Source organism: Ochotona curzoniae, unplaced genomic scaffold, assembly GCF_017591425.1.
Source record: "Ochotona curzoniae isolate NIBS_2020 unplaced genomic scaffold, NIBS_Ocur_1.0 contig_4504, whole genome shotgun sequence".
Classification (NCBI taxonomy): Eukaryota; Metazoa; Chordata; class Mammalia; order Lagomorpha; family Ochotonidae; genus Ochotona; species Ochotona curzoniae.
In genome coordinates, this window is record NW_024466309.1 from 659545 (window position 1) to 674786 (window position 15242).

Below are 15242 nucleotides of genomic sequence, written 5' to 3' on the forward strand. Positions count from 1 at the left end.
TATAAGAAAGAACCTGAGGTTTTGCTGTAGTCGCAGAATTGTAGATTTGGGATCATTTTCTCTCAACTAGGTGATCTACCTACCATACAATGGAAACCTCATTTTAACAGGACAGCAATTGAAGAGGGGGAAAGACCTCTCATCAAGCTAATAATATTATTTTTTTAATTTAGCATAATTTGGTGCTCTGTCTTTTTATAGAAAAATAAGCAATTGGCCTTTAGAGCCACCTACTGGAATAAAGAGGCATGCACTTATGTTTAATATCCACTTTTTGAGAGACAAATAGGTAAACAGAATTCAAATCTGAGATTTCTGTTGATTGTAAATGACATTAGTTCACATAGCTTTGCTCAGTTTGAAATGCTAAGTGGCCCTGCAAGAAACCGCAGGAGCGTGATGTAGGGGAACGTGGGAATGTGACAGTTCCTAAGGAGAGTCTTGCCTTTTGTCAGCAGAGTGTGCCAGTGAGTGGTGGAGGACTTTTAGCCACGTGTTTTGGTGGTTGCTGCGGCGGTGGCAGAGGTGATGGTTGTGTGTGTCTGTGTGACTCTGGCACTTTTTGACTCAGAGGGTGAAATTCTGTTAACGTACATCCTTAGTCAGGGGATTGGCTAAAAAGGACTCTAGTTGGTGAAGTGGACAAGCAGACAGAAGGCAAAGGAGTGATCTCCTCAGAACACAGTGGAGTTTTTGCAGACACTGTTACAGATTTCAGTGTGTCTGTTTTGACCAATGAATTCTGCAAGTTCATGTTTTCTTCCGAAATCTATGTGACCATGGATTTATTGTTGCACAAATCGTCTTAGAATGCAGCGAAAACAGTTCAAGGGTAGAGCAGACAGACATGCTGCAGGTTTTCATGCTTAATGACATTTCCAAATGAAGACTCCTTGGCACTGGGCACTGGCACGGGAAATGGCTGGCCCGGGTCTCCCAGCTGCTAGGGGAGTGGAAGAAAGCTTCTAGGCATTTCAGGTCAAGTTCTTGCTGCGCTTGCGCCCACTGCTTCGTAGGTAGCCATCAACAGGTTCTGAAATCCCTCCCTTTCTTAGCACTGCACTAGAAAACAAGAGGAGGAGGCATGGCCTCAGCCAATAAATGAATCAATATATGGTGCAGTGTCCGATTTCAAGGAGTCAGAGTCCGGGCTGGGCTGGAAGGGCAGGCCCTGGGTGCGGGGGTTCCTTCTGATGACTGAGAGAAGAATTGCACTTTTTAAAACTCTTCTCTGCTGCCTTTTGGTTCCTTCTTAGCCTTGCTGAGTGCTTATGCCACATCCTTGCAACTTCTTACCTTTGGTTCGTCTTGTTAGGAAAGCGCTCCTGGGAGAATCTGCTCCAGGAAAGGAGACTGTGCAGCTGGCGAGGCACCTGATGGACAGTCCAGGACAGAACTCAGTGCTGTGTGTGTGAGGCGTGCGGGGTGCTCTGAGGACCTCAGACACTTCTGTGCTCAGTCACACAGGGTGTGTGGGAGCCAGCAAGGCCGGCATTAAGAGAGTCTGACTCTGATGTAGGATTTGGAAAAGGCTTGTGAACTGGCTTGGGAGTCACTGAGGGAATCTTTGCCAGTGTGTAAAGCAGGAGGTCAAGCTGTCTGAAACAGAAAAGTAAGAAGGAGTATGTTTGTTATGGTGTAAGAAAATGTCCAGCTGTAGTGTCCACACTGTCTGTGCTGGTCCTCACTTCTTGCTCTCCTCGTCCCCCGGCACCGGAAGATCTTCTACAGAGCGGTGGTAGAGATTGCGCCCGGAGAGGAGCTGCTGCTGTTCATGAAGAGTGAAGACTACTCCCATGAGGCCATGGCCCCGGACATCCATGGTGAGTCCCCGCCTGGGGCCACGCTCTGGGACAGAGGCTCTGCAGGGGCCGCCACCCTGGGAGTGGCTTGATGCTTCAATGTCGGTCTTCACAAACTGGGTCTCTTAGGTTGGCTATTTTCTTAGTTTCACATCTGGCTGCTACTGTGATGAATTCAAAGCAAACAGAGATTCCTGCTCTGAAGAGGAGGTCAAAGGAGATTGGAGTATTTGAAATTTAAGAACATTTCTTGAGAGGGGAGTAGGGAGGAGAGAGAGAACGCGAGAAGGAGAGACAGAGAGACTGAGCACACGCTCCCATCCCTGATTTCTTGCACAGATGCCCAGAAGGGCAGGGGCTGGGCAAGCCTGGGGCTGGGCAAGCCTGCAGCTGGGAGCCTGGGCTGCAAGCTTGGGTCTTCCATGTGGGTGACAGCAACTCAATACCTGAGCTGTCAGCTCAGGATGCGCGGGAGCTAGAACCTAGGACCTGGATGGAGCAGGTGCCCCTCCCCGGCCCTGCCCCCTCCAGCACTAGGCCACATACCTGCCCTGGAATTCTGAATTTTTAAACTGAAATTTCACTTCGACTTTGGTGAGAAGCCTTGCCACATTTGAATTAGTGCTGGAAGCTGCACTTGGAGGTTTTTAAATGTGGCAGATATTTCATCCACTTGATGCTCTATTACTGGAAAAAGCAACTGGAATAAAATCCTCACCACCATGGTATGGAGGGATTTTTACTTGCCGTAGTCCTCATCGGGATCAACAGGAGGGAGAGTCAGGCATAATAAGGCTTGGTAGTCTTGAGTGTTCAAGACAGATTCTGAGAAAACTGCTTGAGTCGATTTGCATTATTGAGATGGAAATGTAATATGTTTTTATTCCTCCCTTATATGGCTTTCTCCTAATGCAGTAAGGTTGACTTCAACACACCCCTGGGGTGTCTGCAGTTGCAAGAGCCATCGGGAGGTGGGGTCACACAGCCCTCCCTCCTCTAGATGGCAGGTGGGACAGCCTCAGCTTCTGCCGCCTCAGCTTGTGCCAGCCAAGGCTGCTCCCAGCATCCAGTGTCTTTCTTCACTTGCACACTTTTTTTTTTGCCTGAGGTGCATTCTGCCTCTTTGCAGGCCCTACCAGTTGTGTCTATGCAGGTCTTTGAAAAAAACTTTTTTCCCTTTTCATAGCTCTGGCATGCAAATAACTTTAGAAGCTAGGGTGTCCATTCAGTATGACAGATTCTGAAGCTGAATGGGCAGGCTGAGGTCTTTGCTGTGTCTAATACCTTTGCTTTTTCCATGTATTATGTGGCTTGGGAGTTCTGTTTATGTTCAGATTCCTGGCTGAAGGCCTAAAACTAGACTTAAATATGTGAATGGAGTTACACTCTACAGGAAGCGTTTCTCTTAACCAGTACATCATTGAGAATTCCTGTCTTTGGAGCTGAAGTGATTTATTTTAGAATACTCTCGTCTTCCTTGCCCTTCTGCAGACAAAGCTGACATTGAATCTACACCCTCATTTCTTGCCCATCTGTTAGTAAACTAAACCCGTACTGTACACGCCTTAGAGCAGCGTCCCCGTGGCCTCCCCCTGGGGGAGGGGAGTCGCCTGTGTCCCTGCTTTCCTGACTCCTAGCGCTTTCTGTCCCAAGTCCCAGTGATTTGCCACTCTCTGCCTTCTTTGCCTACCCCTCCCCTGCATGCACCCTATAAACCTATCACACGCCACTTGAGCTCCACCACGCTACAAATGCTCCATCTTCTTGCTCTTCCTGCAGCCTAAGATTCCCGCTTCCCCTCATCCCACGTCCCCTGAATGATTTTCATGCCTTTCAAAGTCTTTCTGAACCCTTGTCCTCTGGATTAGCTGGCTTAGGCAGGCTCGCCTGGACTCCTTGAGGCCATAAGCACGCGTGGGTCATAAACCATATCACCGTGCCTTTGTTCCCATGTGTATCCTCTTGACTTTTGTGTTGTTCGTTCTTTAGCAAAGTGTCCAGCACGTGGTAGGTCACTACGCTATTTCCAAACAGTTTAGTCACTGAACAACTGAAAAGCAGCAGGTTCCTTGTCTAGTCTGTGAAATGAGCTGCTGTGTCATACTCTTTCCTTGAGGAGTTTTGCAGCATCCTGAGCTGGTTTCAAGACTTCTCTGAGTGTATCTTTGTGACCCGTGCACAATGTGGCCTCATAAGTATGCTAAAAGCTATTGAAATGGAAAGAATAGAGCCAGCACCACCTAACCACATCTGATGTTTTATAACCTTGTTATCTTTTGTCACCACAACTGCATTTATTTATCTTATTGATTTAAAGTGCAAATCACAATATGTTTGCCATTTCACGAAGCTGTGCCAGCTAGTGCTGACCTTGTAGTGATAAAAAAATTAACCTAGAAGGGGCCTAACACCATCCTGTGTCCTTGTGTCCTGTTAGAGCAGACAGAAGGTTGCTGCTATAAACCAGAATAAGTGTGGCTCAGAGCAGACCCTGTCCCATGAGCACTGCAGGTACCGTGTCACAGGGACAAGTACCCAGGGAAGGCAAGGTAGTGAGGAGACATGGCTTCCAGACCTGACCCAGTCACTCAGCTCCATACTGTATGCCCAGTCTGCTAGCTTCTCTGAGCCTCAGCAGCCCCATCTGAATATTAGAATGGAAATAGGGTTTACAATTCCTCAGATTTAAATATCAAGGGACACCAATCATCGTGTATTAGCTAGATGATGTAAATTGCAGCTGTTCCTTTTTGTGTCCTCTGAACCTGTAGAAGTTTAGTAAGAAGGTTTAATGTGATCAGGAAAATTGTGCTACAGCCACAATAATTGCTGACATGATTGTCCTGACTCTAGCCTGCATCCTTTACCTATGTTCTTTTCGGTCCATATTGAAATTAACATGGAATAAATGCCAATACAATCATGTCTGGTATGTCCTTCATCATTCAACAGGAAAGTCTAGTTTGTGGTGGCACTGCCTGACCCCCCGCTGACTCTAGTAACCCCAGGATTGTTTTCACAGAGGAGCGGCAGTATCGTTGTGAGGACTGCGATCAGCTCTTTGAATCCAAGGCTGAACTAGCAGATCACCAAAAATTCCCATGCAGCACACCTCACTCTGCGTTCTCCATGGTGGAAGAGGACTTCCAACAAAAGCTTGAAAGTGACAATGACCTCCGAGAGATACATGCCATCCAGGAGTGTAAGGAATGTGACCAAGTTTTTCCTGATTTGCAAAGGTTAGAGATGGCATGTTGTGCCACCGCGTTTGTGTGTTTACTCTGCCCATAAACGATGTGCTGAATGTTGGAAATGGATACAGCTGGGAAATCTGAAACTGTGAGGAGCTGGACAAATATTCCTCCTGACGTGTCTGGCAAGCTTTCTGCCTCCCCCTGGAAATTCTCACCTGTGAGGTGTTTACTGTGAAATCTGATGTGAGAGAAGGCAACGTACTGTTATGTAGATAGTGTTATTGGGAACTGAAAGCTTATCCTGACATAAATCATAGCTTTGAGACTCATGGGCAGTGTTGAAGAGGGATGATGGAATTAGTGTTTGCATGCCCCGAACAGTAAAGCAACGCGTAGAAAACGTCTAAAAGAAGCCCAGATCCTTGACACGCAGGTGTCCCAAGCACCATCCCCATCACTGTACAAAAGGTACAGCTCCACTAGATAGTTCTGATTGAGCAGTGTAGTTCGTGAATTGAATTTCAATTATTTAAATTGCACACCTATAAAAGACTAAGAGACCCATGATTTTAGTTGCTAAAGTGTTAAACTTATTGAAAGGGGAAAAATTGATGTGATCATCTACATAGATCAGTTTTTATGTCCTTGCTATATCTAAGTTATATATTAACTTTTAATAGTCGTTTAATTCTAATTCAGAAGCATTTCGAATTTTTCTTTATAAGAAAGAGCTCTATAGCCTTCTTGGAAAATTATGTTAGTGGTAATGGGTTAAAAATGTCTTTAAAAGCAGAGAAAGATGTAACTAGTGAAAATGGTTTTTTTGTTTGTTTGTTTGCTTGGTCTAAAAACCGTTTCGATAATGGTATCACTACTTTGATTTTAAATCTCAAAATGATCCTCAGAAACTGAAATCAGCATTTCAAGTGAATATAACATTGGCTTTCACTGGAAATGGTAGTATAGCAACAGGTCTTAAGAATAGGAATTACTCAGAGTTTGTCTCTGCAGCTCCACCCAGTCCACGTCCCCCTTCTCCCTCTGCTTCCCACCTCCCCTGACAGCCCAGCTTCCTCCAGGCAGGTCTCTTTAAGACAGGATTTCACAGCATGGTCCGTCACCTCAAGGTGTAAGTAACTGGTAGGTCTTACTGTAACCCCTTGTGGAGGAGACTGAGCTGAAGGAATTGGTCTCTTGCTGGCTTTGAAAATTCAGGTTCACGTTAGCTGTTAGAAAACATTTCGGAGAGTAAGAGGAATTTCCCAGCACTCTTCACACTCATCGCTGGGCCCTACCACAAATTTACAAACAGAATAAGTGTTCTATATGTGTTTGGTAATGTGTGAAACTCCCTAAAAAAGTATCATGTCCCTCAATATTATCACGCCCAGATTAATGAGCAAAATGAAACTAATACATACCGAGAGTCAGAAAAGTATTTACACTGTAAAGTGATATCCCTAGCATTAGAAATTAAGTATATTTCCTTTAATTATACTATCAGAAATAATGGACAGCATTATAAAGCAAATATTGACAGAATAAACACTCACGTGTAACTCGGACTTCCTCCTGCTGTTGTCAAGTGACACATCTTGGGTGGAGAAAGCTAAATCGGCCTTGCTGGAAGCTCACGTCCAGCGGCCGTCGTGTTGTAGTTGATTTAGCCGAGGCGTCCGTGGAGCACAGCGAGGAAAGCTGATTGGCCCGGGCTGAGCTCTCAAAGCTCGCGTGGTGGCCCAGCGAGCCAGAAGAGCATCTCTCTCCATGTCAGAGCCAGTCCTCGGGGCTTTCTGGCTCTGAACTAGATGCTCTGGCCACATGTTGGACATCTAGTCCCTGAGAATTTCCATGTGTAGTGAATGAAAATCATCCCTAGACATGACATATTCTGTTATTGGAAAAATGTTGAAGAAAAAATGTTAAAAATAAAGACTGATCCGTGCAAACGATGGAAGGAAGCGTAGGTGCCGAGCAGAGCTCAGGGATCAGGGTGAGCCTGGAGAGTGAGGCAGGGTCGCTCACGACCGATTGAATCGTGCCATGTTTATGAAAGTAGTACACCTGTGTGAGAACAACTTTCCTTTTCCTGTTTGCACTGATTCAGCGACAGTTCTCATGCCGCGGAACACTATAGATTTTCTGATAGACTGGGAGAACCAAAGAAAGGGCAGTTTCCCTCACTTTATTTTTCCCACTTCTTGCACTCTGAAGCTAACAGCTGCCCTCGGGCGTTAGAGAGGGAACGGGCTGGCCAGAGGGTGATCTGTCGCTGTGATCTGGCTTGTGATTGGACGGACAGCATGTGGGAGTCTAGAACATCAAAGTTGTTCTTTCCTGGGTGGTCCCACAGTGCGAATGAGCCTGGGCTTTGACTGGGGAGGATGTCCCTGACTCAGGGTGAACTGCAGCGGCTGAGCTCTCCCTTAACTCATGTTAACATTGCAGCTTCTGTAACCAGCACAGGATTACACGTTGTCGATAAGGACACGGCCTCTCGTAGGAGCTCACACCTGTGCCTTCCTGGCACCTCTTGCGCTCCAACAGAACAGTGCTTCCACCTCGACTGACTCACGGGCTGGAAAGCAAGTGGATGTGACAATAATGAATAGAGTTGTAGGAGAAAGCTGAGTTAGAGAAAAAAGTGGGGGGAAAGGCATTCTTGTTTGCCACAAAATAGGTACTTCATTTTCTTGCCCATGCTCCTACAGGGTAATCTATTCTAGGCACACAGGGTCTAAATTGATTCTCAAATGTATAGTCTTTATCTTACAGATAAATGAAGCATAAGAAAAACCCACAAGTTACAGGTTTAGTAGTTTTTTAAGAGATAGCTTTTTGTCATGAAAAAGTTCCAACATACTAGATAGTGTTTTTTAAAATCCATATGTATAGCATCAGTAATTATCACACAAGGTCAGTGTTGGCTCAGCTGTACCTGTTTTGGATTATTTGAGCCAAATTCTGGACATTATATCATTTTGTTTATAAATGGTTCAGTATGTGTCTGTAGAAAATAAGGACTTTTAAAGCAAAAGGTCAGTGCCTCACTTTAAAAAATCATAATTCCCACACATTATCAAATATTCAGGCAAAGTTCAAGTTTCCCCATCTATCTCAGAGTTTTGGTTTGAATTAAGATCCATATATGGGCCACACAGAGCAGGAGAAGCCCCTGGTGTTTCTTCTCAGATTTCCTCTGGCAGTCTCTCTCTGTCCTTCTATGGCTCCTTCTGTCTCTGTCTTCCTGTCTCTCTCTGTCTCTGTCTGTGTCTCTGTCTCTGTCTTCCTGTCTGTCTCTCTGTGTCTCTGTCTCTCTCTCTCTGTCTCTGTCCCTCTCTGTCTCTGTCTTCCTGTCTGTGTCTCTGTCTCTCTGTGTCTCTGTCTCTCTGTCTCTGTCCCTCTCTGTCTTCCTGTCTCTCTCTGTCTCTCCGTGTCTCTGTCTCTGACCTTCTCTGTCTCTCTCTGTGTCTCTGACTCTGTCTTCCTGTCTGTCTCTCTGTGTCTCTGTCTCTCTCTGTCTCTCTCTCTCTGTCTCTGTCCCTCTCTGTCTCTGTCTTCCTGTCTGTGTCTCTGTCTCTCTGTCTCTGTCCCTCTCTGTCTTCCTGTCTCTCTCTGTCTCTGTCTTCCTGTCTCTCTCTCTCTCTGTCTTCCTGTCTCTCTCTGTGTCTCTGTCTCTCCATGTCTCTGTCTTCCTGTCTCTTTCTCTGTGTGTCTCTGTCTCTCTCTCATTGCAATATATTAGAAAAAGCCCAGACGAGCCTGAGTCATCTCCCCCCAGCACTCCCTCTAGTCTGGATTCTGTTGATATTCCCTTGCTGCTATTTAACGCCTGCATTCTTGCTGTTTCTTGTAAGCTCATTGTTATACCACAAGCCTCGTTATGACTTTGGTTTCACTTCTTCTCAAGAACGTTTTGCTGATGACGTTGTTTATTTCCATTTTGAGGCTCTTGGTGGACTAATCCGGTCTTTAATTCTTCAAGGAAGGGCTGCAAACTGAGAATATTCTAGTCCTGCCTTCCTTTCGTTATTTATTTACATATATGAATTCTGTGCAGGGAAACTGTCACTTCTTGTCGTTTCGTTACAGCAAATATTGAAAAAGTAAAATATATGCATTGCTTTTTTTCCTTTATTTACCAGTTTTTAGAATAATGATTTGGCTTCCCAGCGTGTATCCTCTGAGGGTGAGCACTGACGTTCTGTCTGTGTGCTTTGAATATCTTTATAATAATATCTTTATAATGTCTTCAAAGGGATGTTACTTGTCCCTTTTGGTCAATGGGTCTCTTCAAGGTGGCACCCTAATTTTTTATATCACTTTTTTTAATGACAAGATGTTCAAAATTTACCTTAGATGTTTCACCCATTAGATTTTAAATAGGCTATTTCTCTAAGAAGGAATATTGGTTACCTTAGTTGGAAAAACATCCTTATGTACTGGCAAGCGTAGTGTCCTGCTGTATTTTACATATGTCTATTCAGTCAGCATAATTGTTGCTGATATCACTTGACAAAGCATTCACTATGTTATAAATTTTCATTATAGTCATTTGGATTTGAGAAAAGAGGGAAAACTTGATAAGGAAAACATGTTCTAAGCATTGGGACTATCTTTTTGAGAAAGTTCTTAGCCTCATTTCTGGTGCTTTCATAATGCATATACTTAAAATATCCTACACTGTCTTTGTGCATTCTGTCTATCTACCCACCTAGCTAGATATGTGTTTCCACACACACACACACACTGTGCCTGTGTCTGTCCATCCACCCATCCAGCCCAGAGGTAAATTGGGAAATTCCTTGGTGAATGGTTAGCTCATAGCCCCTTTCCCAGGAGTGGCAAATACGGAATCAAACTCTAGACCCTAGAGGTTCTGCACGTTAAACAGAATACCTACTTGCATATTCTCAAGCATTTGCTTAATATTTCCTGTTTGGGCATTTGAGTTAAGTGGGTGTTATCAAGATGTGCTGCTTTTAGAAGGATGTAGTGAATCTAAAACTGGACAAACTGCATGTAGTTCATGGTGTTCCTAAATTGGGAGATAATGCTGCTCGCTGTTCCACATGGATTTGCCAGCAACAGGGCTGCCTCTCCACATCGGTGAGAGACACAGTTGAGGAAACAAAAGCTGGACTTGTGTCTGTAACGAGCTGCTGCCTCTCACCTTCTCACACTAACTTGTTTCTTCAATTGCTGACATAGTCATACAATGATGCTTGTCAATGAAGCTGTCCTTTGTTACAGTGCCTCATTAAAGCCAGTTGTTTCTTAACAGCCTGGAGAAACACATGCTGTCCCATTCGGAAGAGAGGGAATACAAGTGTGACCAGTGCCCCAAGGCGTTCAACTGGAAGTCCAATCTGATTCGCCACCAGATGTCCCATGACAGTGGGAAGCACTATGAATGTGAAAACTGTGCCAAGGTACCGTGAATTTGCAGGCTGCTTGGCCTCGCTCTGTCATCTTGCTCGCTCTTAATCCATCACTTGTTACGATATGTAAAAACAAGCCTTGAGAGGGGAAACTATAAATATCTTGAGAAAAGTGGGCTGAGTGTTGTATGCTAAAAGGCATTAGTCGAGTGTATAAAAACACTTAGTGGGTATCCTTTTATTTTTGTAAGGGAGGAAGTTAGGCTTAATGGTGAGTTCCAGAACTAGGTGTCAGACAGCCTTGGTAAATTCCTGGTTCCGCTACTGACTTGCCAGTGTGGGGTTGTTTTATAGCCTTATGGGGAATGAAACTTTTATCCAATGCACATTACTGATTTCTTTTAGTAGCAGCATGTGAGAAAGCCACATAAAATTTTTGAATGCCTATTGAGAAAGAATGGGAGACTCCAACATTTGCAGATTTTTCCACCTAAGTCCTAACCATAAATTGTGACATGGCTCTAATTAAAAAGTTTAGCGCCTCAGTCTTAGTGGCCAGTGCTGAATAAATTAAGAGTGAAACGAACTCCCCTTGGACCAGAAACATGAACTATGGCAACGGTAATTCACATCCTTGATTAAAAAATTCCAAGATGTGCTCTTACGATTAAAGTCACCATCTATTGTCAAAAAAACTTTTTGGTAGCATCTGAATGACTTTTCCTAGGCCTGTGGAAATCGTAATGTTGGACATCAGCTATCAGGATATTTCACTCTTGGATATGTTGGTTGGCTCTCGTCTTTCCTCTCCTCCCCTTCCCTCCGCTCCCCTCCCCTCCTCTTCTCCCCTCCCTTCTTCCCCCTCCCCTCCTCTCCTCTCCTCTCCTTCCCTCTCCTCTCCCCTCTTCCCCTCCCCTCTTCTCCCCTCCCTTCCCCTCCTCTCCCCTCCTCTCCCTTCCCCTTCCCCCCCCTCCCCTCCTCTCCCCTCCCCTCCCCTCCTCTCCTCTCCCCTCCCTCCTCTCCCCTCCCCTCTCCTCTCCTCTCCTCTCCTCTCCTCTCCCCTCCCCTCCTCCCCTCTCCTCTCCTCTCCTCTCCTCCCCTCCTCTCCCCTCCCCCTTCTCTTCTGTGCCCCGCTCTGCCATTCTCTTAAGCACAATGTCCAAAGGAATGATTTTAGCATTCTGACTACTTTCTCATAATTAGGGAAACTCTTCAGATACCTTTGGAATATTTTAGTCAAAATCTCCATCACCTTTTTTAAAAAAAGCATAGATTTTTATTGGAAAAGTGGATTTACAGAGAGAAGGAGAGACAGAGAGAAAGATCTTCCATTGACTGATTCACGGTTAAACAGCTGCAGTGGCTGGAGCTGAGCCAGTGTGAAGAGAGGAGCCAGGAGCTTCTTCTAGGTCCCACTCAGATACTGGGTCCCAAGGCTTTGGGTCATTCTCTGTTGCTTTCCCAGGCTATAAACACAGAGACAGATGGAAAGTGGAGCAGCCAGGAAAAGAACTGGTGCCCATATAGAATGCCAACACCTGAAGGTGGAGAATTAGCCAACTGTGCCGTCACGCTGGCCCCCATTAATTTTTCTAATATGCCTTTTTTTAAAAGGTGAAAAATCATCCCAGTTTAATCATATCACATCTGAGTTTTATGATTCCTCTGTGGTGATTCTTAAGTGGAATCAAAGAGGCCTTGAACATGGCCCAATACGCCATTCATGGTCTTGTTCACCCAAAGCTAGTGGAAACGCCATGCTAAGGCCGTAGAAGCAAGTCACGGACAGTTCTAACCTAGAGAGGAGCACCCTTTGGAGAGAGGACTCCCGCTTGATTTTTTGGGGAAACAAGCAAATGGACAGGATTCCTTCTGCATCGCCTCTGGCCTCCTTCCTGGGTCTGGAGTGAAGTTTCCTGATTAATCAGTACTCATTTCCTAGCAGGTTTTCACGGACCCTAGCAACCTGCAGCGGCACATTCGCTCTCAGCATGTCGGTGCCCGGGCCCACGCGTGCCCGGAGTGTGGCAAAACCTTTGCCACGTCGTCAGGCCTCAAACAGCACAAGCACATCCACAGCAGTGTGAAGCCGTTCATCTGTAAGTCCTTACACTCCGCCTCCTCCCTGCGTCTCTTCCCTGTCTGCTGGGGTCAGCAGAGCAGCCACACGTGGCCAGTAGGGCAGTCGTGGTCTGAGCTATTTAGGGCCCGTTCGGTAGGGCCATTTTTTATGATGAAACAAAAAGAAGATCTTTGATACTCAAATTCATGGCACTTTTGCTTATGATCGCCAGGTTGTTTTGCTTCAGATGAAATCAATAATAGGGAGGGTATGAGTGATGAAAGGGAAGCCTCCCCAGGTTGTGGCCTTTCATCGAGGCAGCCAAGTTTGTCTCACTGTAACCAGCAAATAGCAAGATGAGGTGATAAGCACGATGACGTGATTAAAAACAGTTCCGGAGCAGAAAGAGCTGGAAGAACCCCACCTGGGCAGTGTGCTTCTGACCTGGTGTGTGTGTGTGCGTGTGTGGAGAGAGGGCACACAAAATGTTCTTTCACGTGCCCGTTGTCTCTGGGCACAGGCTGCAGCTCCGCAGTTGTGTTACTTGGAAAGCGGAACGTCTTCCCTTTGATGGTGGGCACGCTGCCCCTTCACTCACTAACACGCTCACGGGCAGTGTGCTTTCGGCGGCATGCCGCCTGACCACCTGCTTAGAACAGAGCGTTTTAGTCACATGCTTCAAATATAAAGTCCAACTCGGTCTTCATTTGCTTTGCCTCCTCCCATCCAAACCGGGCTCTGTGTGCTGCCCGAGTGCTGCCTTCAACACCGGCTGCTCCCCGTGCACCTGGGCAGCACGGGGCTGCTTCTGACATATAAAATACAGAGACTCACTTGTTGTGCTGCAACCCTCCAGACTGATTTTGCATCTCGACATACTGGGCGAAGCCTGTTCGGCCCTTGGCCAAAACTATGACTTGGGAGCCCCTTGAGACAGTTCTGTTTTTCCTGACAATCCCTGATGGTTTGGCGGAGAGGTAAATGAGACACTACTGCAGGACCTGGCGGCCAACAGGCCATGCCGAGCCGAGGTCTCTGCTTTGGGCCCTGGCATGGCTTTCCTGTGTGCTTCCAAGCAGCAGAGGGGGCTCTTCCTTTCTTCAGCCTAGAGTCCTGCTGACTCTCGCTCGCATTCTCTGGACGCTGGATGATAGAAGGTGCTCTGACCTCCCTTGGGAAAGCTGGCTTGGAAGCCCCAGGGAGCAGAGAATACAATAGGAACTGCAGAGTTCTTGTCTGAAAAAGGGATTCCCGACCCACCTGGCGATGCCCTGAGCACATGCGCCTCAGAGCGTCCTGGGCAGAGTGCGGTCTGTTCCGATTTCTCAGAAATGAATTTTAGTAAGTTTTATTATGTTTTGGTGAGAAGAGCAGTGGAATTGATCACAAGGAATGCTGGCTGCCCATTTAATGCTTTCTGTTTTGTTTAAAATACATGTCAGAAAACATAGACCCTGTCATCTAAACTTCTGGGGTCTGGAATGTTAATTGTGTTAAAGTCCGTTGTTTCGCCTCACAGCGCCATAGGGGTCCCTTTCCAATCAGATCGCATCACATATTTCCCATGAATGTATTTTCAGTAATTATTGGTACATTGAAATAGCAGATGGCATTCTTCAACTATCAAACCTGACAGAGACCCGTGGAGGAATTATGAATAATAGCCGTGTAATTTCAGAACAAAAGGGTTTAAGGCTCAGGAGTTGGTGTGGAGCCTGCAGTGGAGGAGGGGCACCGAGAGCTGGTATCTGTTTCTCACCAGAAGGCCACACACCACGCTCTGCCCCCACTGGTGTGTTTATGGCAACTGTCTCTTATTACAGTGTGCCCCCAGCCCGAGCCCAGAGTCACCAGTGCTAAGGTAATTACTCACTGCCTTTGCACAAACCTTCAGCCCTGCAAATAGAAACCACATGGTCTAATAGACTGAATATATTCAAAATACCTCTTAATTTATTTAATAAGCAGAAAAATGCAACATTAACTGCTGGCTAATTCCTTATTACAGAGAACATTGCGATAGACTATAGATCTGAGGAGCAGTTGAGCCAGTTTACCTTGAGGCCAGGTGGTTTGTGGTGGACCGGGCAGGCCTTCAAGTGCCCTGCCCAAGGAAACACCCAGATTCTGGGTTCTGGAGACGAGACACAGAAGCCACTCATCCGTGTAACAGAGGACGCACGAGGAAAGTCAAATTCGGCAGCTGGTTCTGCACTGCAGAGGGGCTCTTGGTTTTCTTAAAGCCAGTTGACCCCAAGAGAGGCGAGCGCGGCAGTGCCTGGCCCACACGCAGCCCTTCTGAAAGCCATGAAGAGATGCCCTGGATCTGGGGGTTCTAGGGACCCCGGAAGAGATGCTGCTCTCAATCGGTGCACTTTTATAATAAGAACATGATGCACTTTGGGGGCGATAATTTGTAGAAGAATTAGTACAGTGTGTCCAGTGAATAACTATGGTTTCTATTCTGCATCGTGTGATTTCAACTAGCATATCAAAGAATTTAAGTAGTATGCCTGATTATCATATATGTATAAACTGATATATTCTAATAGAATGATTTAAGAAGAAATAACATCATCTCTTTCCTTAAAAACGCATGTTGAAATCTGATGTGTTAAGAATCGTCCTTCGAAGTATTCCTTTTGTATCAGCAAGCACGTTAACGTAAATAAATACACAGTTTAACCTTTAGCAATAAAAGAAATGATATGAAATCAGCTGGTACTTCCTGTTTGGATGCGCGTCCTGGGCGATGTTGTCTTGGTGAAAGTCTGTAAGATCCCCTCGGTGTGCTGTTTGTCCA

The 15242-nt window shown here is 45.8% G+C and overlaps 1 protein-coding gene across 4 annotated transcripts in view; it reads left to right on the plus strand.

Annotated features, from left to right (window-relative positions):
* Positions 1-15242, plus strand: part of MECOM (MDS1 and EVI1 complex locus) — a 538986-nt gene that overhangs the window by 491558 nt on the left and 32186 nt on the right. For 3 of the 4 annotated variants that reach the window (XM_040986388.1, XM_040986389.1, XM_040986391.1), the window contains exons 4-7: positions 1721-1823; positions 4825-5041; positions 10281-10428; positions 12323-12476. In XM_040986388.1, coding sequence (XP_040842322.1) covers positions 1721-1823; positions 4825-5041; positions 10281-10428; positions 12323-12476 — 622 coding nt within the window. Of the gene's footprint in view, positions 1-1720; positions 1824-4824; positions 5042-10280; positions 10429-12319; positions 12477-15242 lie in introns of those variants that run through there. The other variant, XM_040986390.1, reaches the window with a different exon arrangement.